The following is a 21936-nucleotide window of genomic DNA, read 5'->3' on the forward strand; positions in this document are numbered from 1 at the left end:
TTCTCTGTGAGTGACTGCAGTGTAACCTAGAGGAATGAGTCCCCTAGACAGGGGAGCAGGCAAATGAGTACAAAACAAATCTGGTCTATTTCTTGTTTTGATCCATTCCATCTATCTTTTACATCTTTGGCTGGCAGCAGATGGTGCAGAAGGACTGCATGCCATCCACATCTCATGGCTGCTCAGCAGAAGATGGTACAGTATGACTGCTAGCCATCCTCATCTCTTGCCTGCCTGGCAGAAGATGGTACAATACGACTGCTAGCAATCCGTATCGCCTGGCTGCTCACCATAAGATGGTTCAATAGGACCTACTGCAGGACTAAAGAGAATGACCTGGTCAAGTCACTCCAAATTTAGTCCCTGTGCCCATGTCTACCCAGGCGCTCCCAGCCGACGTGGCCAGGAGCACCTCGGACACGACGAGGACGACTACCAGTCATACTGCACTGTCTGCTGCCAGAAAGCAATGGGTTGCTGCTACTGTGTAGCAAAGCCGTACCGCGTCTGCCAGCACCCAGGAGACATAGGGTGACGGTTACCTGAGCAGGCTCTATGCTTGCCATGGTATGGCGTCTGCACAGGTAACTCAGGAAAAAAGGCGCGAAACGATTGTCTGCCCTTGCTTTCACGGAGGGAGGGAGGGAACGGGGGCCTGACGATATGTACCCAGAACCACCCGCGACAATGTTTTAGCCCCATCAGGCATTGGGATCTCAACCCAGAATTCCAATGGGCAGCGGAGACTGCGGGAACTGTGGGATAGCTATCCACAGTGCAATGCTCCGGAAGTCGACTCTAGCCTCGGTACTGTGGAAGCACTCCGCCGAGTTAATGCACTTAGAGCATTTTCTGTGGGGACACACACACTCGAATATATAAAACCGATTTCTAAAAAAACGACTTCTATAAATTCGACCTTATTCCGTAGTGTAGACATACCCTTATAGTATACCTCCGGCTAGGTCTCCCCTTAAGCCCATTTATCAGAGCTGGAATAAAAGAAACCAGATTGATATTAACTCACAACAACACTTTATTTACTAAAGGAGAAGGAAGGAAGGGGAGGGGGATGGATTAAGGACACTGGAGATTTGGAATATAAACATACACATGCGCACACACACTCAATAAAGCAAAGATGTTTTTCTACCTCCTTCGGGTACTGCTTGTGGCGAGCCTGCAGAATTCGGACTGGTGAGATCAGCGATGGACACCAACAGTGGATCACAGGTGTCGAAGACAGGTAAGTAACCCTATCTCAGACCCATCCTATCCCTCTTTACGTCGTTTATGGGTAAGTGTCAGATCTAACTAACTGGATCTAGTCCGAGAGTGCACGTCTGCTCCCCAAAAGAAAATAATAAACCCCAAGATAACAACTTCGTTCAGTGAGTGGTTATTGGCCTGCAGTAGCCAGTGTGGAAGGTATAGAGAGAGCTTTTTGACACCTGAGCCCCAAAGATTCCAGCATTCAAGAGCCCTTGGCCCCTCCCTTCATTTGTTTATTTAGAAACCGGTTACTTAGCAATAACTGATTCCCACTTTTTGCCCAGTATAGGGGAACAAGAAACTGACACAACATGGAGATCACCTTGTTCTTATCCAGATCAAGATGGCCACCTAATAAACAATGCCCTAAAATCCAACTGGGTGTGTGCCTTCCCCAAGAATTGGGCAGGGCTGTAATTAACATGTCTCTCTCACACGCCCTGGCTCTCTCTCACACACAATACACACACACACACAAACATTTGCACACATGCACACACACTTGTATTATTGCTGTTGTTGTTACTGCTTGGTATTTCCTGTCAAAATGCTCGTGGTGAGCCAGGAGTGCTTGGGGCTGCAGGAGGGCCGTGGGCTCTGGCAAGACGCAGTCTCTGTGACAGTGTGAAACCTATCTTGAGTCACTGCTGCAGTGTCTGATGCGTATGAAGTTCAGTGTGTGTCAGCAATGTCTTGCGCTGTATTGAGAGATCTGTACAACGTATGCTCATAAAAATTACCCCCTCCCTGAATGTGGAGGGAGATATGCCAGCTTTTTGCCCCCACCCCTACCCCCATATGAATTGCACAAAGTGGGTTTTGGAATAGACAAAAACAAGTTTATTAACTATAAGAGGTAAAATTTTAAGTGATTATAAGTAAGGCTGCTAGTCTGTCATGGATTCTATGACTTTCTGTGACTTCTGCTGGTGCTGGGGACCAGCAGCAACAGTTTGGGTGCGTGGGAGAGGGCTCAGGGTTAGGGGCAGGTGGTTGAAGGGGCACTTACTTGACACAAAGGCCATGTCCCTGCCTAATTTCAAATCCCTGCTCAAAAGGTCAACAGAATTTTTTAACACAGGCAAAACATTATTCCATAGCCTCTTAGCCTAAGGTGGGTAGAAAGCTGGCTAGATTGTCGGGCTCAATGGGTAGTGATCAATGGCTCCATGTCTAGTTGGCAGCCGGTGTCAAGTGGAGTGCCCCAGGGGTCAGTCCTGGGGCCGGTTTTGTTCAATATCTTCATAAATGATCTGGAGGATGGTGTAGATTGCACTCTCAGCAAATTTGCGGATGATACTAAACTGGGAGGAGTGGTAGGTACGCTGGAGGGGAGGGATAGGATACAGAGGGACCTAGACAAATTGGAGGATTGGGCCAAAAGAAATCTGATGAGGTTCAATAAGGATAAGTGCAGGGTCCTGCACTTAGGACGGAAGAATCCAATGCACTGCTACAGACTAGGGGCCGAATGGCTAGGCAGCAGTTCTGCGGAAAAGGACCTAGGGGTGACAGTGGACGAGAAGCTGGATATGAGTCAGCAGTGTGCCCTTGTTGCCAAGAAGGCCAATGGCATTTTGGGATGTATAAGTAGGGGCATAGCGAGCAGATCGAGGGACGTGATCGTTCCCCTCTATTTGACATTGGTGAGGCCTCATCTGGAGTACTGTGTCCAGTTTTGGGCCCCACACTACAAGAAGGATGTGGAGAAATTGGAGAGAGTCCAGCGAAGGGCAACAAAAATGATTAGGGGTCTAGAACACATGACTTATGAGGAGAGACTGAGGGAGCTGGGATTGTTTAGTCTGCAGAAGAGAAGAATGAGGGGGGATTTGATAGCTACTTTCAACTACCTGAAAGGGGGTTCCAAAGAGGATGGCTCTAGACTGTTCTCAATGGTAGCAGATGACAGAACGAGGAGTAATGGTCTCAAGTTGCAGTGGGGGAGGTTTAGATTGGATATTAGGAAAAACTTTTTCACTATGAGGGTGGTGAAACACTGGAATGGCTTACCTAGGGAGGTGGTAGAATCTCCTTCCTTAGAGGTTTTTAAGGTCAGGCTTGACAAAGCCCTGGCTGGGATGATTTATCTGGGAATTGGTCCTGCTTCGAGCAGGGGGTTGGACTAGATGACCTTCTGGGGTCCCTTCCAACCCTGATATTCTATGATTCTATGATTCATTCTTGGAAATGGCTGCTTTGGCTAAAATTAAAAAAAAACAAAAAAAAAACAAAAACCATTTAGTCTGAGGCAGACGCCCAGTGTGGAAAACTCCAGGCCAAATGGATTAAGTTTGCGAAAGTCATAAATAACTGAAAACAGGATCTGTCTTTGAATGAGAAGTGTCAGGCAACCTATGTAATAGGTGGTGCCAACAGCCCTGCCTATAATAATTTAGGACAATTGGTGTGATGCATAAGTCAGTATAAACTAAAAAAAAAAAAAAAAACACTGCCCAAAAAACCCAAAACACAGCCCTGCAAGGGATTGAACCATTGATACTTAAAGGATCAATTTAAAAACCTTGTATTTCCCTTTACTAACATCCTCATTGATACTGTACAAGTGAAATCTGATTTGCATGTATAGTTATGAAAATTATAGTGTGTTTGCATCATTGTATCCCCCAACATGAAGTCATCAATGTGCTGAAGTCTTCTTGACCCCCTATGAGAGAACTTTTCTTCAGCTATGGGAGAACCACTGTGCTTTCAAAGATTTGAACTGTAGTACATTCATCAACATTTTGATTTATTATGCATTTGTTCTATTTAGCTATTTATAGTGTCAGCTCCATGGAGTAGGGATCGAGTCTCTTTCTGGTTTCTATGATACTCTGAGGACTTAAATACTACTACTTTTATGAATGTGGATTTTTCTTCTATTAGGCTTTAATATTACAAACACTGTATTTATACAGGTCAGTTCCCTTTCCCATATCCCATTGCTGCTTCCCTTTCAACCCCCAAATAAATAATAGGCTCCTTCCCAACTTCCCTGCTCCCTACCTCTGTGATCCAGTCACTCAGAGTTTCTCCACAAATACAGTGGTTTACACCAAATCAAGCCCAGCCAAAAAACATACCAAGAGTTTGCCTGATTTCAGGCTTCAGAATTTCATCTGATCTGCTCAAAAAGCAGCATCTAGCCAGTACCCCCCTCCAAACACAGTCATTACAGGCATAGTGGATAGTATTAGGTCAGATGGGCCTGATTCTCCTCTGCTTTGCACTTTTAGTTGTTGACACGCACAAAATGCTACTGTTTTGTCTTGGTACCATATTATACTTACCTTGCACTTTGAAAACTGATTTGGGGTAGTTTATAACTAATGTCCCCACAAAGTACCATGACCTGACAAAGGAGACAGAAAGAAGTAGGTAACTACTTGATTAAAAGGCCTCACTCACAGACGCTGCAGTCCCTATCCTCGAACAGGCGCCATAAAATTGCTGGCAAGAGACATGAGCATGGGGAGAGCCAAATGTTGTTGCACAAGGTATGTATATTTTAAGTTTCAGAGTAACAGCCGTGTTAGTCTGTATTCGCAAAAAGAAAAGGAGTACTTGTGGCACCTTAGAGACTAACCAATTTATTTGAGCATGAGCTTTCGTGAGCTACAGCCACAAGGTGCCACAAGTACTCCTTTTCTTTTTGTATATTTTAAGTTTGAACATTGGCAGCATCACTTTGGGTTGTCACCTCTAAGGTACAAAAAAAAGCCCAGGACATCCAGGATGATCCTGAGCTGATAATACTGGACAGCTGGCAGTGTATATGGAGAACCCTTACAAGATTCCCAAGGACAGCCACCTCAAAAATAGGATTAATCTTGGGAAAACCTGGACCAGTGGCAACCCTATACTACTAGCCTCTAAGGCAAGTGCAGCAGCCACAGAGACATTGCTTAACTGGGACTGGCAACACATTGGCTACAACTGTTGGAGCCAGTGAGTAGCAGTATAACCCTCACTCCATCGCCACCATGCAGAGAATGGATAAGATTTGCCACCCAGATTTTAAGCATATGAAATGGGTCCCACTCCTGCCATAAAACCCTTTGTTAAATTCAAAGTTAACAGAGCTAATAATAACAGGTTTCAGAGTAACAGCCGTGTTAGTCTGTATTCGCAAAAAGAAAAGGAGGACTTGTGGCACCTTAGAGACTAACCAATTTATTAGAGCATAAGCTTTCGTGAGCTACAGCTCACTTCCTCAGATGCATATCGTGGAAACTGCAGCAGGCTTTATATATACACAGAGAATATGGAGGGTGAGAAAACCTGGATTTGTGCTGGAAATCACTTTAGATAAGCTATTACCAGCAGGACAGTGGGGTGGGAATAGGTATTGTTTTATATTCTCTGTGTATATATAAAGCCTGCTGCAGTTTCCACGATATGCATCTGAGGAAGTGAGCTGTAGCTCACAAAAGCTTATGCTCTAATAAATTGGTTAGAGCTAATAATAGTTAGTCTTGGGACCGAGATGTGAGTTTGAGATATATGTACATCCATCCCATTATTTATGGCAGTATCTATGTACGTTCCCTTTGTGCAGGGATTTGAAGCTCTAGCTGGGAACCCTGAAACAATGTGATTTCAAACTTTTATTCCCAAAAATACTTTATTTATAACAATATATCCATTATCTATAACATAATCAAAAAATACTGCTATACATTTTTACATTTTTTAATAAAAAGATTTATAATATTCTCTTCCATTTACGAAGGGAACATATCTAATTCCTTTGAGAATAAAACATAACATTCAGGTTAAAGTTACATCATCTCCAATTTGGATGAATTGTGATAAAGCTGAACACCACAAAATATACAGGTGTCTGAAAAAGCTTTTCTTGATAATCTTTAGTGGAACATTCCTTTTAAATCTCTCATAGTTCTGTCGATCCCTCTCCACAAAAGTAATGTATATTTAACACTGCACATTCAAAATACAGGACTTTAAAATTCTTTAATGGCCAAGATCAAGGCTACTGATCTTCCTGTCTAAAGAGGAGCAAAAAACCCTAAATCCAGAAATGAATGGGCAAACAGATACTATTAAGTCTGTGATAACTATTAGAACCTCTGTTTGTTAGGGTGAGTTCCATATGGGACAGCTTTATTGCTCAAACTCTGTTCCAACTCAGATGATCTGAAACATTTGAGAGGTGCTGCAAAGTACATCTGTCATCTTACCTAGTGTTTGTTGTCCCCATAGATACTTTTCATTCTTAGGACTGATAACATAGTGCTAGCTCTAGGTTTTTAGCTTCCTTGATTAAAATAGAAAGCATCCATTGTTTCAGGCTACAGCCACTCAGACAAGAATCACTAAATAATTTGCTGCCCTAGGCAACTATCTCTAAATTTATGGTAATCAACTTTGCATTGATAGATCTGTAACTGCTTGGTTTTGCAGCAACACCTCCAAAGAGATGTGTTGGCTTTTGAGAATCAGTTTAACCAAACAATTATAATCTATGGTAGTTATTTCACAAAGTATTTTTTTTTAAATAAGTGTTGCCTACAATATTGTATCATTGGATGGATGGGGAAATGGAGCCTGAGTCTTCATCAATATTACCATCTTCAAGACAGTGACACTCCTACTTGTAATCCAGTGTAACAGGATAATGAGGTATGGGTGTATTCACTGGCTACTCAACTACATGCTGATTTGCAAAAAGGTTTACTCTCCAGACAGAGGCAGAGCCACTTCTTACATTCTGTGATGAGAAACAAAAAAGGGCTGACTACGTTCCCAGAGCCAACTTTGTGCAATTGTGCTTTCTCCCCACTTCCCTCCAACAATCTGTTGCTAAGTTCTATGCACATATTTTTGCTGTGTGTGTGTTTTAAAATGGCAAAAAACATAGTCCTGTGAACATGAAAACTTCATATACACCATATGGAGTGATGTGATATAACAGGGATATGTACATCACATTTTAAAATACAGAACTCCGGAGACACTTTTTTCCATAGCTGAAGTGACAATCAAAATACATTCACAGATAACTACACTGATACCAAGAGGTATGACATTTTTGTTTAACTGCTATCTCCTACAAAGCCAAATGCAAATAGTGTGACTGCAAGAAAGGAGACACAGCAGAAGTTGTGTTTTATATTCTTAAATCACAAAATGTACACAAAGGACACCATTCAGTGGTCCTCCTGTAAGAGAAAAACTATCCTTTTGTTTTTTCAGCTAGAATTGTGCTATATAACTCTGTCTTTTGAATTAATTGTTCTGCTTTGTTGTAACACTGTGGGCCTGATTCTGTTATATTGTAGCCCCTTTCTGACACTCTAATGGTCTATACAGTGGGCTACACCATTACAGCCACTTGTGGCCATAGGTAGTGGAATCCCAGAATATGGGAAGTACAAAAGCAACAAACCCATCTTTACCTCTCTTCTTAGTTCCTACACTAAGCATAGCTCAGTAGTGGGTGAGGGGTCAGGAGGAGGGGAAGAGAATAAGGGACTTGTGTGTAATATTTTCTTTTCCTCCTCTTGGATTTCTGTCTTCCTTTCACTGTAGGGTATGAGACTTTAATGACAGCAAGATTCACATTTTATCTGTCAACCTGAAAGGCAACTCAAATCAAAAGCATGCAAGATGTCCCTTTTAAAACATTCCTGCTGTGTGGACTTCTGTTTTATTAGCAGTGGTTCATGATGGGTGCTGATTAAAATCAGAAAAACTGCAATAGGATTAAAGTCAATGACTTCATCTTAGGTTTGATGCACCATCACAAGAATCTATATCTTATTACTATATTATTCTCCTCCTAAAACTTGTTTTCCTGATTATTTACCAAAGTGCAACAAAGAGATATAAGTAATGTAAACAGGCCTTCATTTTATTTCATGATTAAATCTGACCCTACTATCTTCATAATACCACACTAGGTTTTTGTCTTCACTGTAAAGAACTTAAGGTATTTCTAGAGAAATGGGATGTTGGCAGGAAGGTCTGCACTCTCTCTTGCTACCACTGTCACTATGACACAACCCAGGGCAGATCTCTTGCTACTTAAAAATGATTTTCCTCCAGAATGGACAAATGTTTATGAGAGGAGAAAGGAATTCAAAAGAGGGGTCTCGATGTGGGAGCCAGATCAAGTCCAAAGGCAGCAATGCAAAATTAAACAGAAATAATTCTCAATAAGAAGAGATGTGCAACTTCAGATACACAGAGCACGCTTCACCAAAATTACGTACAATACTTTGCTTTGGGGAAATAAGACACTGAAAATAGTTCACTGGTCTGCGTGTTGCCTTCAGTGCTACAGGACTGTACAAACACAAAAAATGGACTTCACTCCTAAATATATGAATGTACTTCATGCAGGTTGCAGTTTTATAGAGATCCTTCATATACGTTATGCATAACTTCATGCCTACATTATTTAGGTAGTGGCAATACACCATGCTGAAAATACAGCTTTCTCATTCCCCTGAAATGCCTTAGGCAGATTCATAGATTCCAATGCATTAGCAAAAATTCCAGCTGTTGGCTGCTCTAAGTATTTCATAGTAACAGCTGTCAGTGCTGTGTGAAAATAACTTAAATAAAATCCCTGTGGCAACTTTCTCAAAAATCCTACCCTCCCTCACCAAGTCATCATCTTCTTTTTAAATAAGAATTACAACTGGCTGTTGGACAATTAAATATCAAATCAAAACAAGAAGGAAGATAGGTCAAAAACTAAAAGATAATATTGCAACATATAAGAAAGAATATATTAAACTCTTCTTCTGGATTTGGTGTACATTCCCCTTCCTTACTTCTTTTTCTTCCTTTCCTGAACACAACGGGGACAGAACCTAGGACAGAAAAGCGTAGTATTAAGCTTCAACAGATAAATATTTTGCCTGGGAGCTCTTCACTATTTTGGAGGAAGAGAAAATAAAATCAGCTATATGGACGTCAATTTCTTTTGTTGACGCTGTAATATTACAGAGCACAAATCTGGGGGAAAGACATTTAATTGCGATGGGTCCAGGAAATTTGAACAACTAGCAAAAGAGTTAGGGTGTTTGGAGGGTAAAAGTGGCAGAAGGGGGATCCTCAGCCTCGTTTTAAAACAAAGTTGGTTTTAGTTATCTGAACAGAAAAAAACTGAATTTTTTTAAGTGTGAAGACACCTCCTTGCCATAACTTGTATGTTCTTAAAAAACAGATGAACCAGATAAATTACCCCTTCTCTTTAAGATGAGACCACACACACAAAAAATAGCTCAAAGGGAAAATATATCATAAAAGTTACAAGCTCCCAAGAACAGGGTGGAAAGTACAAACATACTCGCTCAATTTTAACGATAGCACTGCAGTTGCTACTCAATTATATAGTACATATGCCATGCAGGAATGTGATGTACATACAGCTGTGCAAATACATGTTTTGTTTGTAAACTGTTTTGATTAGGCTGATATATTGTAAATGCTTGCAACCTGAAATATCTGTTAGGGCTTTACTCTGAGGGCTGGTCTACACTAACTCTATAAGTCGACCTAAGTTACACTAGTTCAATTACGTAAGTTATGTGACCAAAGTCCATGTAACATAGAATTATAGAAAATTAGGGTGAGAAGGGACCTCAGGGGGTCATCTAGTCCAACCCCCTGCTCAAAGCAGGACCCAATCCCCAACTAAATCATCCCAGCCAGGGCTTTGTCAAGCCTGGTCTTAAAAATATCTAAGGAAGGAGATTCCACCACCTCCCTAGGTAACACATTCCAGTCTTTCACCACTCTCCTAGTGAAAGAGTGTTTCCTAATACCCAACCTAAACCTCCCCCACTGCAACTTGAGACCATTACTCCTTGTTCTGTCATCTGCTACCACTGAGAACAGTCCAGATCCATCCTCTTTGGAACCCCCTTTCAGGTAGTTGAAAGCAGCTATCAAATCCCCCCTCATTCTTCTCTTCCGCAGACTAAACAATCCCAATTCCCTCAGCCTCTCCTCATAAGTCATGTGTTCCAGTCCCCTAATCATTTTTGTTGCCCTCCGCTGGACTCTCTCCAATTTTTCCACATCCTTCTTGTATTGTGGGGCCCCAAACTGGACACAGTACTCCAGATGTGGCCTCACCAATGTCAAATAGAGAGGGACAATCACGTTCCTCGATCTGCTGGCAGTGCCCCTACATATACATCCCAAAATGCCATTGGCCTTCCTGGCAACAAGGGCACACTGTTGACTCATATCCAGCTTCTCGTCCACTGTAACCCCTAGGTCCTTTTCTGCAGAACTGCTGCCGAGCCATTTGGTCCCCAGTCTGTAGCGGAGCATGGGATTCTTCCGTCCTAAGTGCAGGACTCTGCACTTGTCCTTGTTGAACCTCATCAGATTTCTTTTGGCCCAATCCTCTAATTTGTCTAGGTCCCTCTGTATCCTATCCCTACCCTCCAGCGTATCTACCACTCCTCCCAGTTTAGTGTCATCTGCAAACTTGCTGAGGGTGCAATCCACACCATCCTCCAGATCATTTATGAAGATATTGAACAAAACCGGCCCCCGGACTGACCCTTGGGGCACTCCACTTGATACCGGCTGCCAACTAGACATGGAGCCATTGATCGCTACCCATTGAGCCCGACAATCTAGCCAACTTTCTATCCACCTGAGAGTCCATTCATCCAGCCCATACTTCTTTAACTTGCTGGCAAGAATACTGTGGGAGACCGTGTCAAAAGCTCTGCTAAAGTCAAGGAACAACACATCCACCGCTTTCCCCTCATCCACAGAGCCAGTTATCTCATCATAGAAGGCAATTAGATTAGTCAGGCATGACTTTCCCTTGGTGAATCCATACTGACTAATCCTGATTACTTTCTTCTCCTCTAAGTGCTTCAGAATTGATTCCTTGAGGACCTGCTCCATGATTTTTCCAGGGACTGAGGTGAGGCTGACTGGCCTGTAGTTCCCGAGATCCTCCTTCTTCCCTTTTTTAAAGATGGGCACTACATTAGTCTTTTTCCAGTCGTCCGGGACTTCCCACGATCGCCATGAGTTTTCAAAGATAATGGCCAATGGCTCTGCAATCACATCCGCCAATTCCTTCAGCACTCTCGGATGCAGCGCATCTGGCCCCATAGACTTGTGCTCATCCAGCTTTTCTAAATAGTTTCGAACAACTTCTTTCTCCACAGAGGGCTGGTCACCTCCTCCCCATGCTGTGCTGCCCAGTGCAGTATTCTGGGAGGTGACCTTGTTCGTGAAGACAGAGGCAAAAAAAGCATTGAGTGTGTTAGCTTTTTCCACATCCTCTGTCACTAGGTTGCCTCCCTCATTCAGTAAGGGGTCCACACTTTCCTTGACTTTCTTCTTGTTACTAACATACCTGAAGAAACCCTTCTTGTTACTCTTAACATCTCTTGCTAGCTGCAACTCCAGGTGTGATTCGGCCTTCCTGATTTCACTCCTGCATGCCCGAGCAATATTTTTATACTCTTCCCTGGTCATTTGTCCAACTCTTCCACTTCTTGTAAGCTTCTTTTTTGTGTTTAAGATCAGCAAGGATTTCACTGTTAAGCCAAGCTGGTCGCCTGCCATATTTACTATTCTTTCTACACATCGGAATGGTTTGTCCCTGTAACCTCAATAAGGATTCTTTAAAATACAGCCAGCTCTCCTGGACTCCTTTCCCCCTCATGTTATTCTCCCAGGGGATCCTGCCCATCAGTTCCCTGAGGGAATCAAAGTCTGCTTTTCTGAAGTCAAGGGTCCGTATTCTGCTTAGGTCGACTTACAGTGGCGTTTACACTGCGCTATGTTCATGGCAGATGCTCTCCCGGTGACATAGCTTCCACCTCTGGGGGAGGTTAAGTACAGAGATTGACGGGAGAGTGCTCTCCCATCGACTTAGTGCGTCTTCACCAGACCTGCTGAATTGACACTGCTGCATCGATTGCAGCGGTGCTGATTTAGCTGGTAGCATAGATATGGCCTAAGCCTATTAAAATCTATGGGAGTTTTGCCATGGACTTCAATGGAAGCAGCCTTTAGAGATGAGAATAGATGTTTCCTAATGTATCGTGTACATCCACACAAATACAATTCCCTAACAACGTATGTTACAAGCCTGCATCTCATCCAGTGCAGGGTACTGGACTAGATGACCTCTTGAGGTCCCTTCAAGTTGTATGATTCTATGATTTCTATATTAGTGAGAGCAAAATTCATGCATCAAGACTGATTAAGGTGTCAGAATTTAATTTTCTTCATGATTGGAGAGAGGCAGTCAAGAAGAGAATCAACAAACAGAACCTGTGCCTCCAAAACCAGGAGACCAAAGCCCTGAGCTAAGTGGGGAAGTGGGATACCAGGAGGAAGCACGAGCAGGAGAGCGCAAAAGGGGAGGGCTCCTGCCTCATACTGAGAAAGCAGGACAATCAGCGAGTTATCTTAAGTGCTTATACACAAATGCAAGAACCCTGGGAAACAAGCAGGGAGAACTGGAAGTCCTGGCACAGTCAAGGAATTATGATGTGATTGGAATAACAGAGACTTGGTGGGATAACTCACATGGCTGGAGTACGGTCATGGATGGATATGTTCAGGAAGGACAGGCAGGGCAGAAAAGGTTGGGGGAGTCGCACTGTATGTAAGAGAACAGTATGACTCCTCAGAGCTCCAGTATGAAACTGCAGAAAAACCTGAGAATCTTTGGATTAAGTTCAGAAGAGTGAGCAACAAGGTGATGTGGTGAGAGTCTGCTATAGACTACCAGACCAGGGGGATGAGGTGGAAGAGGCTTTCTTCTGGCAACTAACAGAAGTTACTAGATCGCAGGCTCTGATTCTCATGGGGGACTTCAATCACCCCCATATCTGCTGGGAGAGCAATACAGTAGTGCACAAACAATCCAGGAAGTTTTTGGAAAGTATAGGGACAATTTCCTGGTGCAAGTGCTGGAGAACCAAGTAGGGGCAGAGCTCTTCTTGACCTGCTGCTCACGAACTGGGAAGAATTAGTAGGGGAAGCAAAAGTGGATGGGAACCTGGGAGGCAGTGACCATGAGATGGTTGAGTTCAGGATCCTGTCACAAGGAAGAAAGGAGAGCAGCATAATATGGACCCTGGACTTCAGAAAAGCAGACTTTGACTCCCTCAGGGAACTGATGGGCAGGCTCCCCTGGGAGAATAATATGAAGGGGAAAGGAGTCCAGGATTATTGGCTGTATTTTAACGAATCCTTATTGATGTTATAGGGGCAAACCATCCCGATGTATAGAAAGAACAGTAAATATGGCAGGCGACCAGCTTGGCTTAACAATGAAATCCTTGCTGATCTTAAACACAAAAAGGAAGCTTACAAGAAGTGAAAGATTGGACAAATGACCAGGGAAGAGTATAAAAATATTGCTCGGGCATGCAGGAGTGAAATCAGGGAGGCCAAATCACACTTGGAGTTGCAGCTAGCAAGGGATGTTAAGAGTAAAAAGAAGGGTTTCTTCAGGTATGTTAGCAACAAGAAAGTTAAGGAAAGTGTGGGCCCCTCACTGAATGAGGGAGGCAACCTAGTGACAGAGGATGTGGAAAAAGCTAACACACTCAATGCTTTTTTTGCCTCTGTCTTCACGAACAAGGTCAGCTCCCAGAATACTACACTGGGCAGCACAGCATGGGGAAGAGGTGACCAGCACTCTGTGGAGAAAGAAGTGATTCAGGACTATTTAGAAAAGCTGGATGAGCACACGTCCATGGGACCGGACGCACTGCATCCGAGGGTGCTAAAGGAGTTGGCGGATGTGATTGCAGAGCCATTGGCCATTATCTTTGAAAACTCATGGCGATTGGGGGAGGTCCCGGATGACTGGAAAAAGGCTAATGTAGTGCCCATCTTTAAAAAAGGGAAGGAGGAGGATCCTGGGAACTACAGGCCAGTCAGCCTCACCTCAGTCCCCAGAAAAACAATGGAGTAGGTCCTCAAGGAATCAATTCTGATGCACTTAGAGGAGAGGAAAGTGATCAGAAACAGTCAGCATGGATTCACCAAGGGCAAGTCATGCCTGACTAATCTAACTGCTTTCTATGACGAGAGAACTGGCTCTGTGGATGAGGGGAAAGCAGTGGACGTGTTATTCCTTGACTTTACCAAAGATTTTGATACAGGTCTCCCACAGTATTCTTGCCAGCAAGTTAAAGAAGTATGGGCTGGATGAATAGACTCTCAGGTGGACAGAAAGCTGGCTAGATCATTGGGCTCAACGAGTAGTGATCAATGGCTCCATGTCTAGTTGGCAGCTGGTATCAAGCGGAGTGCCCCAAGGGTCGGTCCTGGGGCCAGTTTTGTTCAATATCTTCATTAATGGAGGATGGTGTGGATTGCACCCTCAGCAAGTTTACAGATGACACTAAACTGGGAGGAGTGGTAGATACGCTGGAGGGTAGTGATAGAATACAGAGGGACCTAGACAAATTAGAAGATTGGGCCAAAAGAAATCTGATGAGGTTCAACAAGGACAAGTGCAGAGTCCTGCACTGAGGACGGAAGAATCCCATGCACTGGTACAGACTAGGGAGTGAGTGGCTAGGCTGTAGTTCTGCAGAAAAGGACATAGGTGTTACAGTGGATGAGAAGCTGGATATGAGTCAACAGTGTGCCCTCATTGCCAAGAAGGCCAATGGCATTTTGGGCGGTATAAGTGGGAGCGTTGCCAGCAGATCAAGGGACGTGATCATTCCCCTCTATTTGGCATTGGTGAGGCCTCATCTGGAGAACTGTGTCCAGTTTTGAGCCGCACACTACAAGAAAGATGTGGAAAAATTGGTGAGAGTCCAGCAGAGGGCAACAGAAATGATTAGGGGACTGGAACACATGACTTATGAGGAGAAGCTGAGGGAACTGGGATTGTTTAGTCTGCGGAAGAGAAGAATGAGGGGGGATTTGATAGCTGCTTTTAACTACCTGAAAGGGGGTTCCAAAGAGGATGGATTTAGACTGTTCTCAGTGTTACGAGATGACAGAACGAGGAGTAATGATCTCAAGTTGCAGTGGGGGAGGTTTAGGTTGGATATTAGGAAAAACTTTTTCACTAGGAGGGTGGTGAAGCACTGGAATGGCTTACCTAGGGAGGTGGTGGAATCTCCTTCCTTAGAGGTTTTTAAGGTCAGGCTTGACAAAGTCCTGGTTGGGATGATTTAGTTGGGGATTGGTCCTGCTTTGAGCAGGGGGTTGGATTAGATGACCTCCTGAGGTCCCTTCCAACCATGATATTCTATGATTCTACTTACCATTTTCCTTTTGGTTTTGTGGTGAGGTCCACACAAGCGAAGTGAAACCACTCAATTGGACACTGCAGTTCAGGAAAAAAAGAAAGAAGAGAGACACTTAGGATTTTGCACATGTAAAACTAGGAAAGGATGGCCTACTAATGCAGGTTATTTCATCAAATGTATTTGTGCTGTGAAGTTGTGCAGGGCACTGTAAGAACAGATATACAGAGTGTACCTTCAAAAAATATAAGCCATCTTCATAGAATTACAGAAATGTAGGGCTGAAAGAGCCCTTGAGAAATTAAAGTCCAGTCCCCCGCACCGTGGCAGGACCAAGTAAACCTAAACCACCCTTGACAGGTGTTTGTCTAACTTGTTTTTAAAAGCTTCCAATGATGAGGACTCCATGAACTCCTTTGGAAACCTATTCCAGAGTTTAACAACCTCTATAGTTAGAAGGTTTTTTCTAATATCTAACCTAAATATCCCTTGCTGCAGATTAAACCTATTACTTTTTTCCTACCTTCAGTGGAGATGGAGAACAATTGAACTCCGTCCTCTTTCTAACAGTCCTTCACATATTTGAAGACTGTTATCAGATCCCCCCTCAGTCTTCTTTACTCAAAACTAAACATGCCCATTTTTTTTTAACCTTTCCTCATAGTCCAGGGTTTCTAAACCTCTTATCATTTTTGTTGCTCTCCTCTGGACTCTCTCTAGTTGGTCCTCATCTTTCCTAAGGTGTGGGGGACACAGTACTCCATCTGTGATCTCACCAGTGCCAAGTAGAGTGTGACAATTACCTCCCATGTCTCACATACTGTTAATACAGCCCAGAATATTAGCCTTTTTCATTACTGCATCACGCTGTTGACTCATATTCAATTTGTGATCCACTCTAACCCCCCTGATTTTTTTCAGCAGTACTACCACCTAGCTAGTTATTCCCCATTTTGTAGTTGTGCATTTGATTTTTCCTTCCTAAGTGAAGTATTTTGCACTTGTCTTTATTGAATTTCATCTTGTTGAATTCAAACCAATTCTCCAATTTGTCAAAGTCATTTTGAATTTTAAACCTGTCTTCCAAAATGCTTACGAACCCACACCCCCTCCGAATTTGGTGTCATCTGCAAATATTATAAGCATACTCTCCACTCCACTACCCAGGTCATTAATGAAAATATTGAAGAGAACTAACCAGGATGGACATCTGCTGGACCCCATTAGATACACCCTCCCATTTGACAGCAAACCATTGATAACTACTCTTTGAATATGGTCTTTCAACCAGTTGTGCACCCACCTTATAGTAATTTCATCTAGACCACTTATCCTTAGTTTGCTTATGAGAATGCCGTGTGGAACTGTAGAAAAGCCTTACTAAAATTAAGATATATCACATCTACTTCTTTCCCCCATCCACTATAGATATTCAAGTGACACCATTATAGGACCTAATCACATCAGCCATGCCATCAGGGGCTCGTTCACCTGCACATCTACCAATGTGATATATGCCATCATGTGCCAGCAATGCCCCTCTGCCATGTACATTGGCCAAACCTGACAGTCTCTATACAAAAGAATAAAAGGATACAAATCTGACATCAGGAATCATAACATTCAAAAACCAGTAGGAGAACACTTCAACCTCTCTGGTCACTCAGTAACAGACTTAAAGGTGGCAATTTTGCAACAGAGAAGCTTCAGAAACAGACTCCAATGAGAAACTGCTAAACTGGTATTAATTTGCAAATTAGATACCGTTAACTTGGGCTTGAATAGAGACTAAGAGTGGCTGGGTCATTACATAAATTGACTCTATTTCCCCATGTTAAGTCTATTTCACCTTCTTGTCAACTGTGTGAAATGGGCCATCTTGATTATCACTACAAAAGTATTTTTTTTCTCCTGCTAATAATAGCTCATCTTAATTAATTAGCCTCTTAGAGTTGGTATGGCATCTTCCACCTTTTCATGTTTTCTGTATGTATATATATCTTCTTACTATATGTTCCATTCTATGCATCTGATGAAGTGGGTTGTAGCCCATGAAAGCTTATGCTCATATAAATTTGTTAGTCTCTAAGGTGCCACAAGTACTCCTAATATTAATTGTGTTGAGTATCTTGTCATCATTAACCTTTTTAGTGAAGAATAAAGCAAAATAGGCATTAAGTACCTCAGCTTTCTAGATGTCATCAGTTATTAGTTCCCCTTCCCTGCTAAGCAGAGGACCTACACTTTCCTTTGTCTTTCCCTTGCTCCTAATGTATTTAAAGAACCTCTTCTTATTGCATTTTATGTCCCTTGCGAGGTATAACTCATCTTGGGCACTTACATCGGGATTGTCACAGCCAATCATTTCTCCATAGGACACCTGGTGGCACAAGCAATATGTGGGCTCATTGGGATCCACTGGCATGTCTAGGACATCCGAGGGGTGAACAGACAGGATGGCATCAGCAAACTCAGAACTGTGGAAGAAACAATACTATTGAATATTCAGTGAGAGCAAATTACTTTTGCTCATTTAAAACTGAATATTTCATAGATAACTAGTTTCACTTGAAAATTTAGCTTTAAATATGTCTTAAGCTTAAAATCAATTATGAAGGTTTAGGAAATATATTAATTAAAAATACAAATGGATTTGGATAATTTTAAGCATTGGTCAAAGCAAAATTATATGAGGTTTAATGTAAAGAACTGGAAGAATAATTTGCAGCATACAATACATACAAAAAAGGGAGTACTACTTAGATAGCAATGATAAGCATAGAAAAATTGAGTTGATGACCAACTAGAAACAGGAATGTGTCTATCCTTTTCAGTAGTAGCTTAAAAATCGTATTTCTATCAGAAAATTTTGAACTCTGGTTTCAAGTAACAGCCAAGATTGCTACAACTGAAAGAATGCAATATTTATCTTTCCAGTTCATTTATTCATGCATTTGGCAGTATTTTGCATATAAACAGTTGCTGAAAAGACCATTATACAAATTAACAGGAACAATACAAGCCTTATAATTTTTAAAATAATGTTTTTATGGTATCATGTAATGCTATTTAAGGATGCTTTATAAGAAACTGGAATTATTTTTGTCATCACTTTCAAAACATTCAAATTGACACTGTCCTGGATTAGGTGACTCAAGATTATTTAGGATACCTACCCTATGATGTAGAATACCAGGAAATGATTCCAAGAATGCCCCAGGATTTCTGGGAGAGTGATGCAACATCAAATATACCTCAGAATGAGTAGGTCACCATTTTCTGCAAGCCAACTCAGTGTAAACTAATACAAATGGCCACACACAAAAATGCTAAGCTACTTTTCTTTACGTTAGCAGAAAGCAATGGAGACTGCATTCCTGCCACCTCAGATACAGATACTGTTCCAGCCATATTAACTCCTTGCTCAGTGTATGAGAACTTAATAATTCAAAGATATCTTGACACTGGTGCCAGGAGAAAGCGTGAAGAGAGGACATATTTAAAATGGAGTCTGAGTAGAAGAATGCTCTGGGAATACAAACTGTTCAGCTGGAAGTATCATCAAAAGGGCCAGGAAGGTTTGACTTAGTATTTTATAAATTTACAAAGCTTTTCCATAAAGCCATGAAAGCTGTAACTGTTTATCTCTTACCCTCCCTTTAGTTTTTTCTTCTTTGGAGTATCTTCTTCTGATGTTCGCCTGCCTCGGCCCCGGGAACTTCTCTTGTCCTTTTGACTTCGTCCCTCTGAAAGCCAGAATTATTTCAAATTAAGGGCACCCCAGAAAAAGCACTGGATGCTTTTTTTGTGTGCATCTATTATTTTAAACTTCTGTTTTGCAGACTCTTTATGTACAAGGCTCTTTGGATATTAAAAATATGTATGATTTACACATACTATATCACACACAGTGCCAACTTCTGTTCTGGATTGCAGCTTGTTCAGCCCCATAACACAAGTCAATAGAATTGCACACGAGTCACCTGGAACTTGGCCTGGTACTGTATATTCAACGAATCATTTAGTAAAAGAGTGCTTTAAAAATAGAATCATAGAATATCAGGGTTGGAAGGGACCCCAGAAGGTCATCTAGTCCAACCCCCTGCTCGAAGCAGGACCAATTCCCAGTTAAATCATCCCAGCCAGGGCTTTGTCAAGCCTGACCTTAAAAACCTCTAAGGAAGGAGATTCTACCACCTCCCTACACTCAACATCTTCCCATCCAAGGACTATGCGTTGTTAATCAGGGTGCAACATACACATGCCATCACCAGCACCCACTAAACAGACCTCAAAACCATGTCTTCAGTAATTTAAAGGAGAGAAAAGTTATACAGCATTCATTGTTTACTGTACTTAATTTGGCTTTTTGCCATTTAAAATTTCTAATCTATATTAAAGAAACAGGAATTTTCCTTTAACGCTTAAAATTTCCTACTGTCATCAGGTTACATTGGACTCTTAAGTCAGAAATAAAATCCTAACATTATTTTAATTAATATTTTTCCTTAATGAAAAAATCATCCTCTCCCACCACAATGTCTTTTACTTCTCAAGGCAAGGCACAGCTGATGCAAAGTTTGCTCAACTCAGAGTAGACTCTTTAGTTTCAAAGTTTTAAGAGCTACAGACTGTGGATACCACTTTTGCCACCACAACTCAGCTTCATTTGTAGCAGTGCTTATAACCAATGACTTACAGAAAGGACTATTTCAGGATGTGCTGACTCAGCGAGGCAAGGGACCAGCTTCCAGCAAGAAAGGTTAAGAGGGCTCTAAACTAGATTCTTTCTTCCTCTGCCCACCAAATGGTGGCACCTTGTCAAAATGACCTAAACTTTTTAAAAGCATTAAATAAAATAAAAAAACACACACCAAAGCTTCAAAAGAAAGTAATGTATGCTCCATCACAGCCCTTCTGCTCTACACTGGATATGCGTATTTTACAGCAAGGTTTTCCAGCACTGAGCGAGACAGTGTGGTCACATTAAAAATAACTCACGCACTTTTCAGGCCTCGACCTCCAGGGCTTTCAAAGTCACTGCCTTCCAACTTATCCTTCAGATCTGCTTCAAATCGTGCCAAGTCTGCATCCAGCCGTCGGATGTGTTTATCCACCTGCATGGGAGAGAAACTACACGGCTGAAAAAAAATTCAACCAACCCACCAAAAAAATCCCAGCTATTCTAGCAGGTGGGACCCTAACAGTTCAGGGCACACTGAGACAGCTCACCCGTACTAAGCACGCCCTTCCTTGGATTGATTTGCGGTTACACTCTACAGTAAAGGGTACATTATATATTATTTATAATAGGTTAATAAAGTATTAATAGATGTTATAAACATCTGCAGACATGAGTAGTATGTGTTATAGATGGTTCAAAGCACGTCAGTAGAAAGTGTTATCACAGATGGCTGTAAGCCCTAGTTAAAAGCAATCTATTGACTCGCTGCACTTTATAACAATTAATTAAACATTTAATAATCATGTACTAACTCTTTATGAATTATTTATAAATGAAGCATCAATACAGAGTGTGACAACAGTATTTAAATAAAAATAATCACCTAATAAAATATTACTACTAGAGGAGGATTGAATGGCATGATGGATTGGAATCAAACTTGACAAGATGATAGCGTTTGAAAGTTAGTATTGACACCTGTTCTGCGGTCTATGTGAAACTGAGCTGGTCTCACTCCAGTCCCTATGGGCAGGTGTCCTCCTCACAAAAGACATTGGTAGCAATTTCTAAAAAGAGGTCAAAGTCAAATGGGCTGGTGAAGAACTTGCTTGCCTTTAGGGATGATCATTCTAACGTCAGGGCTAAGGCATGACAAGAGAAAGCTCTGCCTGTGCTGTGGATAAAGAGAGGACTCTAGTGCCATCAATCTGGAATCTTTCAACACCACTTATTTAAAACCCCCAAAAATACTACATCACTGATACTTGGGGACTGCACAGCTCAGGAGATTTGTAATGGGACATAGAGTCTTTCACTTCTGGTTTATTAATTCAAAACTGAGTGAAGTCAGCAAGGATCAGAAGTTGTTACTATTAATCAGCCTGAAATGAATTCTGACTTGATTCCAAAACTAGTGAACACACTTCAAGAGCCACCATCTCAACTGACATCATGTTTGGCAGTCTAAGTCAGTACCAGGAACAAAGATTAAGAATTAACTACTTTCCTATCTCACCCACCAGGTCAAGGTTGCGGCACATGGCTTGGATAGTGCAGGAAAGCTTACATTCATGCTCCCTGTGCATATCTGACTTTAGACTTCAAGGTTATCAATCTGAACGTATTCATGGACCCTTTTTGAAAAAAATTGGGAAAAAGATAATGGGAGAAGTACCAGACAAAGCTATATTCTTTCCTGTTCTACACAGCACTAGAACCACCAGCAATTAAACTAAC

The 21936-nt window shown here is 42.0% G+C and overlaps 1 protein-coding gene across 6 annotated transcripts in view; it reads right to left on the minus strand.

The window, feature by feature from the left end:
- Positions 1-8128: 8128 nt before the first annotated feature.
- ING5 (inhibitor of growth family member 5) overlaps positions 8129-21936 on the minus strand; it is a 51023-nt gene continuing 37215 nt past the window's right edge. For 4 of the 6 annotated variants that reach the window (XM_073360425.1, XM_073360430.1, XM_073360426.1 and 1 more), the window contains 4 exons: positions 20521-20632; positions 19168-19261; positions 17857-17992; positions 8129-9116 (listed from right to left, as the gene is read on the minus strand). In XM_073360425.1, coding sequence (XP_073216526.1) covers positions 8991-9116; positions 17857-17992; positions 19168-19261; positions 20521-20632 — 468 coding nt within the window. In that variant the 3' untranslated portion in view covers positions 8129-8990. Of the gene's footprint in view, positions 9117-15533; positions 15596-17856; positions 17993-19167; positions 19262-20520; positions 20649-21936 lie in introns of all 6 variants that reach the window. The other 2 variants (XM_073360427.1, XM_073360431.1) reach the window with 2 other exon arrangements.

This window comes from Lepidochelys kempii, chromosome 9 (genome assembly GCF_965140265.1).
Source record: "Lepidochelys kempii isolate rLepKem1 chromosome 9, rLepKem1.hap2, whole genome shotgun sequence".
In the NCBI taxonomy this organism is placed as follows: Eukaryota; Metazoa; Chordata; order Testudines; family Cheloniidae; genus Lepidochelys; species Lepidochelys kempii.